General features: G+C 39.9%; 3 protein-coding genes across 5 annotated transcripts in view; 2 read left to right on the forward strand and 1 right to left on the reverse strand.

Moving 5' to 3' along the window:
- Positions 1-450: 450 nt before the first annotated feature.
- LOC139949876 (schlafen family member 5-like) lies at positions 451-11,027 on the reverse strand. Its single transcript, XM_071948436.1, has 4 exons — positions 9,828-11,027; positions 7,909-8,031; positions 4,220-4,967; positions 451-3,211 (listed from the first exon to the last, which is right to left on the reverse strand). Exons 1-4 carry the CDS (start codon positions 10,873-10,875, stop codon positions 1,615-1,617), a joined length of 3,516 nt encoding a protein of 1,171 aa, XP_071804537.1. The 5' UTR covers positions 10,876-11,027; the 3' UTR covers positions 451-1,614.
- Positions 11,028-11,178: 151 nt separating this feature from the next.
- Positions 11,179-16,096, forward strand: LOC139949878 (uncharacterized). Of its 2 annotated transcripts, none has more exons than XM_071948439.1 (3): positions 11,179-11,424; positions 13,834-14,902; positions 15,454-16,096. In XM_071948439.1, exons 2-3 carry the CDS (start codon positions 13,843-13,845, stop codon positions 15,540-15,542), a joined length of 1,149 nt encoding a protein of 382 aa, XP_071804540.1. In that variant the 5' UTR covers positions 11,179-11,424; positions 13,834-13,842; the 3' UTR covers positions 15,543-16,096. The 2 variants fall into 2 exon arrangements, with proteins under 2 accessions (XP_071804540.1, XP_071804539.1); XM_071948438.1 differs by having other exon boundaries at positions 11,180-11,424; positions 13,840-14,902.
- Positions 16,097-16,339: 243 nt separating this feature from the next.
- LOC139949880 (uncharacterized) overlaps positions 16,340-17,821 on the forward strand; it is a 45,623-nt gene continuing 44,141 nt past the window's right edge. Inside the window, exon 1 of one of the 2 annotated variants that reach the window (XM_071948440.1) lies at positions 16,340-16,614. The gene's annotated coding sequence lies outside the window, so the exon portion shown is untranslated. The remainder of the gene's footprint in view (positions 16,615-17,821) is intronic. The other variant, XM_071948442.1, reaches the window with a different exon arrangement.

The following is a 17,821-nucleotide window of genomic DNA, read 5'->3' on the forward strand; positions in this document are numbered from 1 at the left end:
CGCAGATATTATCTGCTTACCAGGCACCCAATAGCAGTTATAATTGTTGCTAACTGTAAGCAAAGGAAAAGGCACATAACTTGCCATTTCATAAAGCCTGTAAGCATACAAACATGCTAAGCACAGACAAATCTTGCTTTTAAAGCAAAACTGGTTACCAGCCAAAAATCCATAAAGTTTACATTTGCTGCAACTATAAAGTGTGTGCTAATCAAAGCAATTTGCTAAGCAGTATTTTCTGCTTAACAGCATTATGAGATTGGGCCCAGTTCTTGCAAGCAGATGACTGACACAACGATGATAGTCAATGTGAGGGCACAGACTTGAAGCATTTCACATATTTATTGAGCTTTAGAATAATCAGACTTTTGAACAATGGCAAAAGTGTGTTACTTTTCAACCAATGCTGTGCCATTTCTTTATTGAAGAAACAAAAACACATTAATATAACAGGCTTGAAATTCTCTCTACTTTAAAGGCAGTGGACACTATTGGTAATTACTCAAAATAATTATAAGCATAAAACCTTACTTGGTAACGAGTAATGGAGAGAGGATGATAGTATAAAACACTGTGAGAAACGGCTCCCTCTGAAGTGTCGTAGTTTTCGAGCAAGAAGTAATTTTCAACAAATTTGATTTTGAGACCTCCGATTTAGAACTTGATTTCTCGAAATCAAAATGCACACAACTTCGTGTGACAATGGTGATTTTTCTTTCATAGTTATCTCGCAACTTCGAAGACCAATTGAGCTGAAATTTTCACAGTTTTTTTTATATATGCGTATGTTTAGATACACCAAGTGGGAAGACTGGTCTTTGACAATTACTAATAGTGTCCAGTGTCTTTAATTTGGTTTGTGATTTTGTATTTTTCTGTATTATTATTTACAAATTATTATACAAAAAATATTAAAACAAAAATCCTACTCCTTTCTCCAAATAACAATTATCCTAATCTGTGACAAAATTTTATTTCCTTTACTATAGGAGCCTACAGTAAGCGCCTTTAGCAGTTTAAAGGAAAAAAACGGGAACTATTCAAATAATAGTATAGGGAGGTCATTTGGGCCGATTTTTTGGCTCAAAGTTAAGACTCTGATAAGCATGCTCTGATATTCATTGCTTTTTGAATGTGTTGAGTTCGTCCCGGGTCCTGTAAACACATTCATATGATGAACATATGTTTTTGTCCATCAAAACAGTTTTTTTGTGGTCACTTTGTTCTCATCTCCTGGGCCCAATTTCATAGAGCTGCTAAGCACACAAATTTGCTTAGCATGAAATTTCTTCCTTGATAAAAACAGGCTTACCAACCTAATTTCTACGTGATTTTCAGGATAAGCAAACAACAGCTGAATACCAGCAACAAGCCATATGCAACAAATGGAAATTTAGTTGGTAATCCTGTTTTTATCCAGAAAGAAATTTCATGCTAAGCAAATTTTTGTGCTTAGCAGGTCTTTGAAATTGGGCCTGGTCTGTTTGCACCGGTCTACATGTATGGTTTCCCTTTCCCCTTACACACTGAATCCATCAAACTCGGGTAATCTCAGAGAAGGTTTAATGCTAAGCATGGTTATGATTTTGGCTGAGCAGTTCAGACTCCATCTGATTAGATCAAACCCATCATGGCCAGGAGTTTGTCATCTTCAGAGGAGCCATCTTCATCATCCTCGAAGTATGTTTCGACCATTTTCAATTTTATCTTATCACGTTTCATCTCGGTTATGAATAAACAAATGTCAAAACTCAAGATTTCACACTTGGTTCTGGCCCTAGATACCAAGGCTGCTATATAATTTGCATATCTGTAAGTCTTAAGTGTGTCTTCACTTGGCATTAAGCCAATCACCACTTGGTTCTCCCGCCCTGCAAAACCTTCTAAACTCTCAATACGTATACATTGGCCACGCGCAGGGACTTCGTGTGTGCCTTGTATGGCATGAACATTTGGGAGAATGTGAAAAATGATCAAGCTGTAGAAACCTGCATGCTGGACATCAACTATGCGAAAGATGTGTTCTGGAATGGTGACAGGACCTAAAAGAAACTCAGAAATAACATACAACTTCTGAAGATTTGTTAGCTTCTGTTTCCCATAACCGAGAAGGGATACTTTTCTCTCCTCCAACAGATCTTCGTCAGTTGAGAGGGGATGATCTTGACTTAAAAACGTCTTGTAAAGTGTACAAAGATACTGCCATCTCTTTTCTAAAAGACACACCACAGCATCCCTGACAGGGGCATCATATCTACTTCTGTCACCAAGAAGATGTTGCAAGAAGATTGGAGGAGTCACTGCGTGCTCTCCTCTCGCAAAGCAAGATGATGCGAGGCTGATTTTAAATGTAGCATCTTGATCACCGTCTTCTTGACTTACTTGTAATTCTTGTGTGAGAAGGCAAAAGAAGAGAACAGCATGAAGGACTTGTGGGTGTGGTATGCCATTGTGTCCTATACCCATCTCTATCAACTGTTGGTTTATATCTCGGTACAGAGTCATGCACTCTTTTTGCTGTGGTGTTGTCAAACACCTGTCTGGTGCAGCTCTGTCGCTGCTTTTTTCATGACGAATAAGGGAAATCTCACTTGGACTGTATCCCATTGAGATGAATTTGTTGATGGTCTTGTGCAGTGATTCTGTTGATAACAAAGTTGGTCTTAGAACAGGTGGTTTACCCTTGAAGTCATGGGCTGTTGTTGGGAGTTCACCGTAGGCCTCTGTGGAGACAAAATGCTGAAAGAACTTGGTAATTTCTTCAGAGTTTCTTATGACGACATTCAACGTCACTGTTGAACCATTTGATTCCTTGATGAATTCTTGTAATGTTTTGTAGTAATGTTCTTTCTCAAGGCTCTGTGATTCGTCGCATATGATCACAATCTTAGAGTCTTGCTTTGTGCAAACCCAGATGCAAACACATCTCAACCAGTCAACATGATAGTTCTCAATTCTCAATAGCCCAAACGGTTCTGTCTTCCTCACGGCAAGGTGTTTCATATCCGGTGTGAAATTCTTAATATCTTCCTCTAAGTTTGTTGCTGGAACGTTTCTCCTACTGAGTAAGTTTTGTGTGTCATCCAATATTAGGTATTTGACTGTCTGAGGCATCGTCCCATCTTTCAACTTCTGGATGATGTCCTTAAATGCCTCCGAGAGACAAATTTTACTCCCATGTAGAGATGAGTTCTTTGGAAACGTCAATTCTCTAGGAGAAAGCAGAATAAAAACAGGAAGTTTCCATCAATTATTTAAATGGTAGTATCTCAAACCTAGTGCCTGCTCTTTGAATAGTTCCGGGCTGCCAGAGTCCAGGGCCCAATTTCATAGCTCTGCATACCGTATGCATCAGCGCTAACGGAAGCAGGGATATCTGTGCTTATGGCAAGCGTATTTCACGGGTTAGCGGCGAACTTAGGCTTCTGCGCGTGCGTATTCCCTGTTACTATAGGCATTCTACGCTTACAAAGCTAGCACAGAAATTCGGCGCTTGCACGTAAGCGGGGAATCGTGATCGTAAGGACATAATTCGGCGGTAAGCAGAGCCATGAAATTGAGCTCAGATCTCACAGCAGGGTACCTGACCCATTTATTATTATTTATTTTTTTGTGGGGGGGGGAGGGGGGTCAGACTGACACAGAAACTGGTTTCAAAAATGACATGTTTTTCTGAGTAAGTTTGACCCATTGATGGGTCATTTAACACAGATTGGGTCATACTGACCCAGAAAAGGGACTGGCCTCACTGTTACCCGAATCAAGGGCCAATAATGACCCTGGAGTTTTTAGAGGGCACATGAGTTATCACTTCGGGCAGGATTAGAATTCAGCTCAGTAAGTTTGTCTCAAAATAGGACAGGTCATCAGTTGTTTTTGCTAATTGGTGGTAGCATAATTTTTAACTAGCGGTGGTACATGCAGGACAATCTCCGATGCTGCTTGGATGGAGGAGGGGGGGGGGGCTGGGTGCAGAGGACTAACCCTTTTTCAGACATTTAGTATTCAATGCAAAGTCGCTGATTTGTCGAGCTACTCTTAGAATGCACTACTGGATGCAAGGATGCCACTATGATCACTTCTCCTCCTTAAACTTCTTAGGAGGGAGGTTGTTCAGAGGATGAGATGCTGGGTTTATATAAGCCCCACCAACTATGTGGCCAACTCTGACAAATCCCCACACTTCTGTGGGGCTAGATTTATGGGACAGGTCACTCACCTTACATATCGTGCCATCTGTCCATTTGATGGGATATACAAGACCTCTTCAACCTCAGCTCCATCCAGACGTAGCTGCTTGGCTCTCTCAATGCCAACTACCGTCTTCCCGGTCCCTGGGTAGCCCTGGATGCAGACATAGGGGACCTCCTGACACGTCTTCAGAGCCAAGAGCTGAGATGGAGTCAAGAGGTTCATTACCTGGACTCCCATCAAGTCGTTCATGTATAAGTAAGTCTCGGGTGTGAATGCTGCTATGGCGATGACAAGGCCACTGACTAATGCTTGTAGTTTCTGGAGATGCATCTGGTGGTAGCTGGCTGGTTTGTCTGCAGGATGGTAACAGAGGAGACTCTCAAGGAGGCCTGGAATACAGTCTTGATCTGTTGAGAGGTCACACCAGCAGCTCTTCGTGAAGAACCGACCTTCTCCGCTGTGTTTAGTTAGAAGATCATCAAGCTCTGCTGCTGCTCTTCTACAATATCGCTCCCCATCCTCTGATGACCCTAAGCTTATTATAAATGGAACATCAGTTTCAGTGAAGACTAAAACATCACATTTTACACCTGCAGCCGTTGTAGGTCTTCGAATGCCTATGTCAGAGAGTATACACTGAGAAACAACACATACTCCCTTAGTGGTCGTAAACCTGTCCTTCAAAGCTTGGATGACGTTTTGGAGAAATGGAGCAGCCGTGTTATGCACCAGACTGTTGTAAGTCTCTGGCCAAATGTGTAGACCTTTCTTTACTGAAAATATAACATACATTGTTTGATTAATCTACACCTGGAGCATTAAAGGAACACGTTGCCTTGGATCGGACGAGTTGGTCTATAAAAAAGCGTATTTAACCATTTGTTATAAAAAGCATATGGTTGGAAAGATGTTTTAAAAGTGGGAGTCAAAAATTTGACTCCCATAAATGGCCGACTGTGTTAGTCGACGAGGTAAAAGGAAACCCGTACAATTTCGAGGCATGTTTGTGTGGATCATTGTATTCTACTTTTACAGCATCTTTCTACCTATATACATTTTATAACAAACGCTTTTCAAAGACCAACTCGACCGATCCAAGGCAACGTGTTCCTTTAAGTATGCTAATGTAATACTAGTTGAGAAAAATTTGTTTTTGCCCTTGCACTGGTGTGAATTTTAAGCACTGTAATACTTTAATAATAATAATAATAATAATAATAATAATAATAAGACTTGTAATGCGCACATATCCACCCTGCTGGGTGTTCAAGGCGCAGTAAACCAAAACAAAACAAAACAAAAACACAACACAAAGAAAAACAGACAGAACAAAATTAGTCATTGAAAACCTGTGACATAAGATAAGTTTTGAGAAGAGACTTGAATTTTGCGGTACAAAGACAAGATCGAAGATTAAGTGGTAGAGAGTTCCAGATGCGTGGCGCGGCTACAGAAAAAGACCTGTCACCCCATGAGTGTCGAGACTTGGGTTCAATGAGGAGAAGCATGGAACTTGATCGAAGATTCCTTGATGGAGTGTAAACTTGAAGCAGTTCAGAAATATAGTGGGGAGCCTTGCCATTGAGAGCTTTGTGGACAATGAGCATCAGCTTGAAGATGATTCGTTGAGAGATAGGGAGCCAGTGTAGTTGTTTCAGAATGGGGGTGATAGAACAGGATTTTCTAGACAGTGTCACAATGCGGGCAGCAGTATTTTGGAGCCGTTGAAGTCGGGAAATCTGATTGTTAGGAAGACTGTAGAGAAGAGCATTGCCGTTGTCAAGACGAGAAGTAACAAATGCGTGAATGACCTTTTCAGTGGCACTTTTGTCCAAGTACTTGCGAATCTTACCTATATTCCTGATGTGATATGATGATAAACGAACAATGTTGTTGATGTGTGGCTGAAGTGTCATCGATGAATCAAAAATAACCCCTAAGTTCCGAGCTTTCAGCGAGGGAGCTATCCGAGCATCACCGATGGAGATGTATGGCACTGAAACCTTAGTTAACTGTTGACGTGACCCAAATAAAAGGAACTCTGTCTTATCATCATTTAACTTCAGGAAGTTTTGTTGTGTCCAACGTCGAATCTCTTGGATGCATTTCTCAAGTCTTGCAATAGATGCATTGGCGTTTTCTTGAGAAGATTTAAACGTGATGTATAGCTGAGTGTCGTCTGCGTACACATGGTAATTCAGATTAAATTTGAGGATGATGTCACGAATCGGTAAAGTGTACAGCGTAAACCACTGCGGGCCGAGTACCGACCCCTGTGGCACAGAGTAGTTCAAAACAACAGGGTCGGATATTGCAGTGCCAATACATACATGCTGAGTTCTGTTGTGGAGATACGATTTGCACCATGCTAGGGCTGTGTCCTCTATGCCAAGGTGATTCTGGAGCCGAGAGAGAAGGATGTTATGATCAACAGTGTCAAAAGCAGCACTCAAGTCTAGCAGGACTAGTGCTGTAAGGTTACCATTGTCCATAGAAGAGAGAATATCGTTGCTCACACGGACTAGTGCAGCCTCGGTCCCATGGAAAGGCTTGTATGCTGACTGGAACACGTCGGACAGGTTGAAAGTATGAATGTGATCAGAAATACGTGATGACACTACTTGTTCGATGACTTTTCCAAGATATTTTAAGTTTGCAACCGGTCTGTAGTTTTTGAATATCTCCTTGTCCAGGTTTGGTTTCTTGATGAGCGGCCTGATGTAGGAAACTTTGAGGCTATCGGGGATACAACCGGAACTGAGAGATTCGTTTACAAGCTTAGTGATGTAGGGTACAAATATATCAATGTTTTGCTTTATCATGGATGTTGATACTGGATCCAGCTCACAGGATTTTGAAGGAGATTTCATAATAACCCTTTGAATCTCAGCAACAGTGGCAGGCTCAAACACAGATAGTCTACACTCTGGTTGAAGATGTGGCAATGTCTGCGGTATGTTGTAAGGGACTGATGAAAATGATGAGCGAATGTCTGAAATCTTGGAGTCCTGTGAACAAAATCCGTATAAGCATACCACTGGTGGGATTTGAACCCACGGCCAGCTGCTAAAAACATAGGAAATGAAAAAGCCACCGATCTAGCTCTGTGTACTAAGATGTGCTGTAGCTTCACTTGGCAAAGGTCGTTGATTTGAACCCTACCCGATCAACATGCATGTGTGGGTTTTTTTTTTTAGAGGACTTAGGAAAGTACCGAGTATAATAATAGGTTTTCTCGGTCAAATTCGGCAAATAAGCAGCCAGTTTCACTTTCATGCGTTCGAATTAAAGCTGTTTTGCCTCTCCAGTTGTTACTGCATATCAAATTCAGAATTCGGCCATTCAATTTCGTTTTGAGTCGAGTCAAATTCCTTGGGCACTAGGTCAAGTTTAGCGTATTGTCATTCTTTTTCATGACACACACGCCCCAAGAAGCGTCTGCGAATTTGGATGCTGCTTTGATGAATTGTTAAATTGAAAGACTATTTTGTTAAATCGAATGACGTGACATTACATTTGACTAATCACAAAACGAAATCGAATGACCCTTTTCAGTGGCATTCGATTTCGGGCGAAATAGAATAGCTTGGTGGTTAAAATAAAATTGGCTGCTCATTTACTGAAATTGGCCGAGAAAACCTGTAATACACAATGGTGTAAAAAACCAAATAGTTGTCTTTATCCTGATGCAAAATAAATATATACCATCCTTACTTGTAAACATTCTTTCTTGAATGTCTCTGTGTGAGTTTTTTAGAGCAAACACTTGGCAGCCACCGGCCGTGTAAGTACTCAGCTTTTCAAACTTCTGTTGCATCTCGTAACTGCATCGTTCCTCTGGGGAACAAAAAAGAATAATTAGCCACAGTGATGAAGTGTTAAAATATTAAAGGGAGGAAGATAGTTATCATCTCAATCTGATTAATAAAAGAGAAAGTAGAATTAGCTGTTGCAACCAAAAGAATTAACTTACCAACCAAAAGGACCGAGGGTATAAATGCAAAAAAAGAAAAAAAAAAAGGGCAGAGTCTTTCTCGAAGGTTAAAAGAGTTATGAATGATTTGGATGATTGCTAATTTGTTTACTAACATAGTTTTCAGGCGAATATATTTCTCGGGAGGATTGTACTGGTGAGGTTTCAGATGGAAATATTGCTCTATAGAGGATTGGTACTGGTATGAACTTTAGAACCAGTGAGATTTCAGATGGAAATATTACTCTATAGAGGATTGGTACTGGTATGAACTTTAGAACCAGTGAGGTTTCAGATGGAATATTGCTCTATAGAGGATTGGTACTGGTATGAACTTTAGAACCAGTGAGATTTCAGATGGAAATATTACTCTATAGAGGATTGGTATTGGTATGAACTTTAGAACCAGTGAGATTTCAGATGGAAATATTACTCTATAGAGGATTGGTATTGGTATGAACTTTAGAACCAGTGAGATTTCAGATGGAAATATTACTCTATAGAGGATTGGTATTGGTATGAACTTTAGAACCAGTGAGGTTTCAGATGGAAATATTACTCTATAGAGGATTGGTATTGGTATGAACTTTAGAACCAGTGAGATTTCAGATGGAAATATTACTCTATAGAGGATTGGTATTGGTATGAACTTTAGAACCAGTGAGATTTCAGATGGAAATATTGCTCTATAGAGGATTGGTACTGGTATGAACTTTAGAACCAGTGAGATTTCAGATGGAAATATTACTCTATAGAGGATTGGTACTGGTATGAACTTTAGAACCAGTGAGATTTCAGATGGAATATTGCTCTATAGAGGATTGGTACTGGTATGAACTTTAGAACCAGTGAGATTTCAGATGGAAATATTACTCTATAGAGGATTGGTATTGGTATGAACTTTAGAACCAGTGAGATTTCAGATGGAAATATTACTCTATAGAGGATTGGTATTGGTATGAACTTTAGAACCAGTGAGATTTCAGATGGAAATATTACTCTATAGAGGATTGGTATTGGTATGAACTTTAGAACCAGTGAGATTTCAGATGGAAATATTGCTCTATAGAGGATTGGTACTGGTATGAACTTTAGAACCAGTGAGGTTTCAGATGGAAATATTACTCTATAGAGGATTGGTATTGGTATGAACTTTAGAACCAGTGAGATTTCAGATGGAAATATTACTCTATAGAGGATTGGTATTGGTATGAACTTTAGAACCAGTGAGATTTCAGATGGAAATATTGCTCTATAGAGAATTGGTACTGGTATGAACTTTAGAATCAATCTACTTTAACCATTTTTTAGAATAAGTCAGCTTTTAGATGAAAATACAGTTTTAGTTCTCTTGAGGATTGGATGAAACTAGTATGAACTTAGAATCAGCCTTCAATACCGCACAGGCTTTAGGTCCTTTTGGTTGGTAAGCAGTTTGCAACAGCTAATTCTAGTTTAAACTTTAGAATCAGTGAGGTTTTAGATGGAAACATTTAACAGAGGATTGATACTGGTATGAACTTTGGATGGAAATACCTCTCTGGAAGATTGGTACCGTACTGCATTGTATAAACTTGAATAAGATGAGGTTTCAGATTATTTTGATTCCCCTAATATCCATTGCCAGTCCTGCCTGGTTCAATCTGAATTGTCTACATACCAGCTAATTTCTCCCGCATCGTTGCCTCTATCCAAACTCCAAACTTCATTTCCTCAACCACCTTTTCTCCATCTTCATTAACCTCGAAAATATAAGATTCAGGCTTTTTCTGAAATACCCCTCCATAGAAAGGATTCACTCGAATCTCAACAAGATACTTCTCTTCTCCCAAGGGCTGAAAGAAGATGTCCCAGTGCTTCCCTCGTGTTGGAACCTCCTGCTTACTCCCCCAGATTTTCCGTTTGGCACATTTGTCAAGATGACTTATAATCTTAGATTTTGTTTCTTCAGAAACCTCCTGACCAATCACTTTACAATTGGTGTCTTCAATACCCACGATTATCCAACCTCCCTCGTGGTTTGCGAATGCACCCATGTAGTCTGATGCATGTTTGTCAATGTTAGCAGCCAGCGCCTTTCCGTCTTTCAACTTCTTAAACTGGACTGTCTTAGACTCCGGTGTGTTGAAGGTGTCACCCAATTTGAGTTCTATAAGTCCAATGATATGACATCGATCGTCATTAGATGCAACTTCTGGCAGCTCTGGGCTCTCGACTTGAGGTAAGTGTTCATCGAAATCAAAGTATGGGCGACCTGCTGCCGCTCCTCCGTCCCCCCTCGACAAGATCGTCATCACCTGGTGGTAGCCTTCCACAAGCTCTGTACTCGTGTCTGTTGGTATCCTGATGTTATAGCTCAAAGTGGTCGGTTGTGAAGTTGGTTTGGTATAATAATACAAAAACTCCGATGAGGGACGACTGAAATCAAGACACTTCTGCCACTGAGGAGGCTTGAGTCTCTTACAGAGTTCTCCCCAAGTGCCTTCCCTCCATTGGTCAATGCTTTCCTGTGCCACACCCCTGGTAACAATTCCCAGTTTCAGAACTTCTCGTTGTTTCGAGTTGAAGGCTGCGCATGCAGCACGCACAAACTTCTCCCGCTCCGTTTTCATCAGCAGTGCTTCGTCGTTACTCGGTTTTGCCATGGAAAGCGTGATGTGAATATCCATAGTGAAACCACTGGGAGCAAATTCGCCACGGGCAGCCATGTTGTTTCTAACACAAGCTCAAATAAGATTAAAATCGAAACCGAAATAAAACAGAGACTGTTCAAGGTATTTTTTTTATAAGGATGTAATTCAACGGGTATTTCCAACTTCCAAAGTTCCTGGAATGTATTGTTAGTGTAGACTGTTGTTTGCGTGCAATGAAAGAGCTATTATCTGATGGAGCAATTTCCACCTTTGAACTTGACATGCACTTCGCCCTTCGTCTCAACAGTGGTAAATGGAAGCCCACAATACAACATTATTCATTACAGACAAACATAATAAATATTCACAAATGCTAACAATGTCTGGGTATACGTGTCATTGAACAGCAGGGTATATTGCGACATCGTTGTTCATGATGGTGACCTGACTCAACATTGTATGAATTAAATTTGCCTCAACTCAAAGCAGGAACCATAGATTGAACGGAAGAATCTTGCTCTGACGGGCCTGGTGCTTGCATCCATGTTTTCCCAGCACGGTTCTCCAATATAATTATATACTCGCTCCCTCAACTCATCTCGTTAAAGGCAGTGGACACTATTGGTAAATTACTCAAAATAATTTTAAGCATAAAAACTTACTTGGTATAAACGAGTAATGGAGAGCTGTTGATGGTAGGCCTATAAAACACTGTGAGAAACGGCTCCCTCTGAAATAACGTAGTTTTCGAGAAAGAAGTAATTGTCCACAAATTTGATTTTGAGACCTCAGAATTAGATTTTGAGGTCTCGAAATCAAGCATCTGCAAGCACACAACTTCGTGTGACAAGGGTGTTTTTTTTATTTCATTCATATCTCGCAACTTTGACGACCAATTGAGCTCAAATTTCCACAGGTTTGTTATTTTATGCATATGTTGAAATACACCAAGTGGAAAGACTGGTCTTTATAACCATTACCAACATTGGTTATTACTCAAAATAATTATTAGCATAAAAACTGACTTGGTAACGAGCAATGAAGAGCTCCAGCTTTTTGAAAGGCAAGGTATTTATACATGTTGATTTTGGAACCGTTCGATTGTTTGAATAATAAATGTAGATAGGCCTATCTACAATAAAACCCACTTTCAAAAGGTATAGTAGCGTTTTTGAGTTGTTGCCGACAATTCTGGAGCGGTCATGTCCCCGCGCAGGAAGAATGAATCCGTTATTAGAATACACAATCTGCTTCCATTTATCTGAGGGTTTTTTTAAACCAAGAAGATGATTCTGAAACCGGGCAGGCAATCCGGACTTTAAGGATTGCTAAGAAGTAACTTAAATATAGGTTTTCTCGGTCAAATTCGGCAAATGAGCAGTCAATTTCATTTTCATGCGTTCGAATTAAAGCTGTTTTGCCTCTCCAGTTGTTACTGCGTTTCAAATGCAGAATTCGGCCATTTAATTTCGTTTAGAGTCGAGTCAAATTCCTTTAGCACTCTGTTCAATTGAGTGTATTGCATTCCTTTTCGTGACACACACGCCTCAAGAAGTTGCATATGCTTGCATCTTTTAGACATGAAAATATTAACAACCAGGTCCTATGGTTGTCCACTCTTATGTTACAACTCCCCAAACCTGCTGCTACAAATGTACTTGAATAAAGAGGTCTGAAGCAGTGCTTGCATCTTTTAAACATGAAAATATAAACAACCAGGTCCCAGTGGTTAGTCCACTCTTATGTAACAACTCCCCAAACCTGCTGCTACAAATGTACTTTAATATAGAGGTCTGAAGCAGAAATGATCTTTTAGACATGAAAATATTTGCAGTACCCGCTGCTAAGACATAGGATTCGAACTGCCTCTAGCTACCGGGCAATCTCGGTGGTCTAGTTGGTATGACACTGCTCTAGAATTGCAAAGGTCGTGGGTTCGAATCCAACCCGAGTAAAATGCCTGTGATTTTTTTCACAGGACTCGGGAAAGTACTGAGTATACAGTGCTACACATCGGTGTATATGGGTAAAAACCAAAAATTAATATTCTTTATCCCCGATGCAAATTTAACATCTATTAAATCGTTTGCAGTACCCGCTGCTAAAACATAGGATTCGAACTGCCTCTAGCTACCGGGCAATCTCGGTGGTCTAGTTGGTATGACCATGGAGCTATTGCTCCATGGTATGACACTGCTCTAGAATTGCAAAGGTCGTGGGTTCGAATCCCACCCGAGTAAAATACCTGTGATTTTTTTCACAGGACTCGGGAAAGTACTGAGTATACAGTGCTACACACATCGGTGTACAATGGGTAAAAACCAAAAATTAATATTCATTATCCCCGATGCAAATTTAACATCTATGAAAATATTAACAACCAGGTCCTAGTGGTTAGTCCACTCTTATGTAACAACTCCCCAAACCTGCTGCTACAAATGTACTTGAATAAAGAGGTCTGAAGCAGTACTTGCATCTTTTAGACATGAAATCATTAACAACCAGGTCCTAGTGGTTAGTCCACTCTTATGTAACAACTCCCCAAACCTGATGCGTGGGGGATCGTCGCGAACCGTGCCGGAATGTTCCGAGAGCACACGAAAAGTTCCGAACCGCTGTAGAGGTTAGTTTTTAGTGCCTTCCTCAAGAAGCGTCTGCGAATTTGAATGCTGCTTTGATGAATTGATAAGTTAAATGAATATTTTGTTAAATCGAATGACGCAACATTACATTTGACTAATCATAAAACGAAATCGAATAATCCTTTTCAGTAGCATTCGATTTCGCGCGAAATAGAATAGCTTGGTGGTTAAATTGGCTGCTCTCGCCGAAATTGACCGAGAAAACCTATATAAGTAAACTTGCGGGTACAACCATAATATCATATGGGTTTGGCTCTGAAAAGAGCCGGTGTGGTCTCGACGTTTCGAACAAGTATACTCTGCTCGTCGTCAGGGTAGTTACCTCTTATTCTTCACACAATGCAAAGCATCAAACGCCATGTTTACAGTATTTACTGTTTTGTTTGTCGAGGTGCAGAACATGGCCGACAGAACCGACAATAAACTGCTTGAAATTACAATCGACGTACATATAATGAAAAAGAAAGACGAATTAAGACAAGAAAAGGAAGATATCATAAGAAAAATAACTGCTATCTCAAATTACCAAAGGCGTGGTGTCATCAGAATGCGAAACTTACAACGTGACGGGCACACCAGAAAGAGTGGCCTCCATGAAAAAGTGACAGCGAAGCACCTTGACCAATGGAAGATGATTATTGATCAAGAAGCTTTAAAGCTCATACCTGATGACTGGGATATTTTTGAGTTCTGCAGCCAATCACAAGACGAAGAATATCTATTCTGTCACGTGACGCCTTCCGTTCGACCAATAACATTGGAGTACAACCTTCACGTGCTATCAGCTGCCGCTGACGTCACGCGCGTAGTCAGGAACTTTGAAGAGGCATTGGCTATTCTGATACGCAAGGAACTATCGGAGAGACACTCTAAACCAATAGAATCGCAGCAATTGGATTTTGAATTCAACCGCAACCACTCCAACTCCGCATGTCAACTTTGTCATGACTTAAAAACAACCGCAAATGCACAGTTACAGATTTTCCAAAAGACTATTTTCATTTACAAAGATAAAGGCAAAAGTGAGAACCTTTTCCTTGAGCGAGAAGAAATTACACAAATATTTGATAAAGTTTTATCAAACCTTATCAGTGCTTTGGCAAACTCCAGTGGTGGTGTCATAATTGCTGTTGATGATAGAAACGTCTTCGAGGTAGAAGATGGAAAACTCAGCAAGAAATACCAAGATCTTGTCACTGAATGTCTTGAAGAACACATAAGAAAGAAGATATGGGGGAGGATGAACGCATCTCCTACAAGGAGGGAAAATTGGGACGTCCAGTTCCCGATCGTTGGTGTAGAAAAGATTGTTTTCACTGTCCGTGTTTTGGCTTTCTACGGCGGTGTGTTTGAGGCTGCGCCAATGGCTTTCACAATGGCGGAGACATCTGGGTTATTTAAAGTCATCAAGATGAATTTTGAAGATTGGTTCGTATCCATGATGAAACGACACTTGGAAAGTAAGTATAAGGCTAGCGCTGTTTGTGCATTGCCCAATTTCATGAGCTTACTTGGAAATTTACAATTATTAAATAGCGCTGCTTATACCGTAAGTACACGAAAGGGCGTGCTAACCTACCGGTACTTACTGTACGAAAATTAATGACGTAACAATGCAAGTACATTGTGAACGCGGGGGTGAAGAGCAAGATGGGCGCCTAATTTTCTTGATAACCTGTGAAAAGATACGAATTACACCTTGTCGACAATTTCTTTTTGAAAATTTGCTCGCCGTTAAGCAGCGCTATGAAATTGGTTCCAGACCATCCAGACGCTAACCATGAGGACATCCCATGTGTCCTGTGATGTTTGTGGCAGCACCATGGGTAAATCTCTTTTAAGTACTGTTGGTTGTGAAAAGAAGCGGTGGTTGGTATCTATCTCAGCACAGATCAGAAGTTATCTACTTTGTAGTCTTTCATTTCATTTTCACTTTCTTTTTTTAATAATAAGTGCATAATATTGACCATTCTTTGTATTTGTGTCTTTTATTGGTTTTGCCTAATCGCAGATAAAGAATTAAAAAACGAAGCAGCCACAAAGTTACGTAACATCGAAGAACGAAGCTCCAACAAAGCGTGCGGATCATCAAGAGAGTGACGTCATATTTTGAAACTCACGTGCTGTGACTGATGAATTGAACTTCCACTGTATATATGCGCCTAAATTTATTTTTTATTGGATGCAAATAACACGACGCGGCCCGCCGCGACGGGCCGTGCAATACCTATTATATTAAAAAGTACGAGTAAGGTTTCACATTGGTTATGGAGGACGAAAAGTGGCCATCTGCTTTTCTGGTATATCAGAATAGCAGAAAAGCAGATTTTATGTTTTTTATATGTTTTACTTTTTTTCACGAAAAGTGGCCATGGGCTGGATGGAGGATGGTGATTCAAAACAGCTCTCAGGAGAAATTGGTACCCATGTTTTCCGTGGGGGACCGAATCTCTGCTGCCACTGCGACGTATTGTTGTCTTATGGTAGCAGGGGAAGGAGGGAGGACTGGACTCCCTTTGGTGCACAGACTCTACCATAGACTACAGAGGAATCTAGGTGTTTGATTCAAAACGAAACACAGAAAAAAAACACCCCATAATTATTGCGATGGGCTATGTGTGTACCTTTTGTCGCAGCACTTTTGTTTAGTCACTCTAAAAATATGTTAGTAAAAACAACAACACTAATTAGTCATATGAGACATGTTTTGACTAACTTAGATTAAAAATCATGTCTCCCTACGACTAATTAGTGTTGTTTTGACTAACATATTTTTAGAGTGTGGTGCCCCGGAGATCCCCTCCCCCCCCCCCCGCCCCCATATTATGGCAAACGGTGTACAAACCTCTTCTGATAGCGCCCTCTTTTGAATCATTGGAGGACCGAATCTCCGGCGGTCAGAATTCCTGGGACAAAATTCCCACACCACTGCTAGCTGCTGGGACAGATTTTTCGTGCAGCTCAAACCCAAAGTGAATTGCGCCCTCTATACTTGCGTAAACGGGTTACATATGAAGCGTCGATTATCGACCTGAAATAATAAAATACACACACACAATTTTAAGAGTACACACTTCGTCAATTTGGTGCAGTACGGCGTACGTGCATTTTTCGGCTTAGGCACTCCGTCTTTGATTGCCAAGAACTTGAGGGAATTTCTCCAATTATAAAGGTAATTATTCTTTAGAAGCATACGTATTGTGAACAGTTGTTTAAATAATAGATATAACTGAACCTTCTTCTTGTGTTTAAAACGGTAGTTTCTGTCGGTTTCGATTTGTGTTTTATTTTTTAAAATTCCGTTATCTTTGAAGACGGCACTGTTTTGTTGTGTAAGTTTGTGCATGTGAACTTATAGCCCAGGTTGGACTCCTCCGTTGCAGCATGGAGGAATAATTTATTCCTCCATGGTTGCAGGCAACGCTGACTGACGTCCTACCAGGGCTAGTGAACTCAATGTCATCATCATGTCATGGAGGAAGAAATATTTCTTCCTCCATTATGTCACTTATGACCATGTTGACTGAGGAGTAATCTGATTAACAATTAACCCAAGTTATTTGACAATTTATTTACGACCAAACATTAATTTCCTTAAATTAATAGGCTATAGTTTTAGTTTTTATATTGTATCCTGGTGTCATGTGTTTTCAGTAGAGTAGGATAACAGGAAAATTGTTCACAATCAAAAACTTAATATTTTTTTTTCAAATCATCTATCCAATTTTTTAACAATAACCATTGCACTTCATGGTGTGTTGAAATATTTAAAGTTTTGGTTTTATGTTGCGAGAGACAGTCCGCCATTAACAGTGCTTAAATGCATGCACGACATTGGAGCAACGTCATATGTTTTCACACCTTTCATTGGTTGGTATTTTATTGAATATTCAGAAGCTAGTATGTTTGCAAAATAAATCAAAAATATTATTTAATTACTACTTAACAAATTTAATTACATTTTTTGTCCTAAGGAATTATGGCTACTATATTAAAATCCAGAGATATCATAAGGCATGAAAGTAAAACACCCCACCCATCCTTGATGCACTCACACTTCATAACAAATCCTTTTTCCCCCATTTCAGACCAGTAATGTTTGGTTTCAGGAGATAAGAAACCAATCTATGATATTTTCTCTTTAAATTTAATGTAGACTTAATATTTATTACGCTTATCGGAATTTATTACAGTATGCAGTAAATAAATAAAAAAAATTGTTGTCCTTTTCACTTAAAATATTTTAATATTTTCCCCACATTTGCACACCATAGAATCCCAAATAGTAACCACCTCACATGATCCATCTAGTGACTAAAGCAGAATGAAACTCAATCTAGCAGATAGTAATTTTGTTTTGAACTTTCGAGGTTGGATGA

This window comes from Asterias amurensis, chromosome 17 (assembly GCF_032118995.1).
Source record: "Asterias amurensis chromosome 17, ASM3211899v1".
Lineage (NCBI taxonomy): Eukaryota > Metazoa > Echinodermata > Asteroidea > Forcipulatida > Asteriidae > Asterias > Asterias amurensis.

Bases quoted from the DNA above. Each gene is read 5' to 3' on its own strand.
- LOC139949876 (XM_071948436.1), bottom strand. From the start codon at position 10,875: ATGGCTGCCCGTGGCGAATTTGCTCCCAGTGGTTTCACTATGGATATT. The intron at 8,032-9,827 runs GTATGTAGACAA...TTTGTTCCCCAG, and splicing joins GATGCGGGAGAAATTAGCTG to AGGAACGATGCAGTTACGAG. The intron at 3,212-4,219 runs GTGAGTGACCTG...GCTTTCTCCTAG, and splicing joins CAGATGGCACGATATGTAAG to AGAATTGACGTTTCCAAAGA.
- LOC139949878 (XM_071948439.1), top strand. From the start codon at position 13,843: ATGGCCGACAGAACCGACAATAAACTGCTTGAAATTACAATCGACGTA. The intron at 14,903-15,453 runs GTAAGTATAAGG...GCCTAATCGCAG, and splicing joins GATGAAACGACACTTGGAAA to ATAAAGAATTAAAAAACGAA.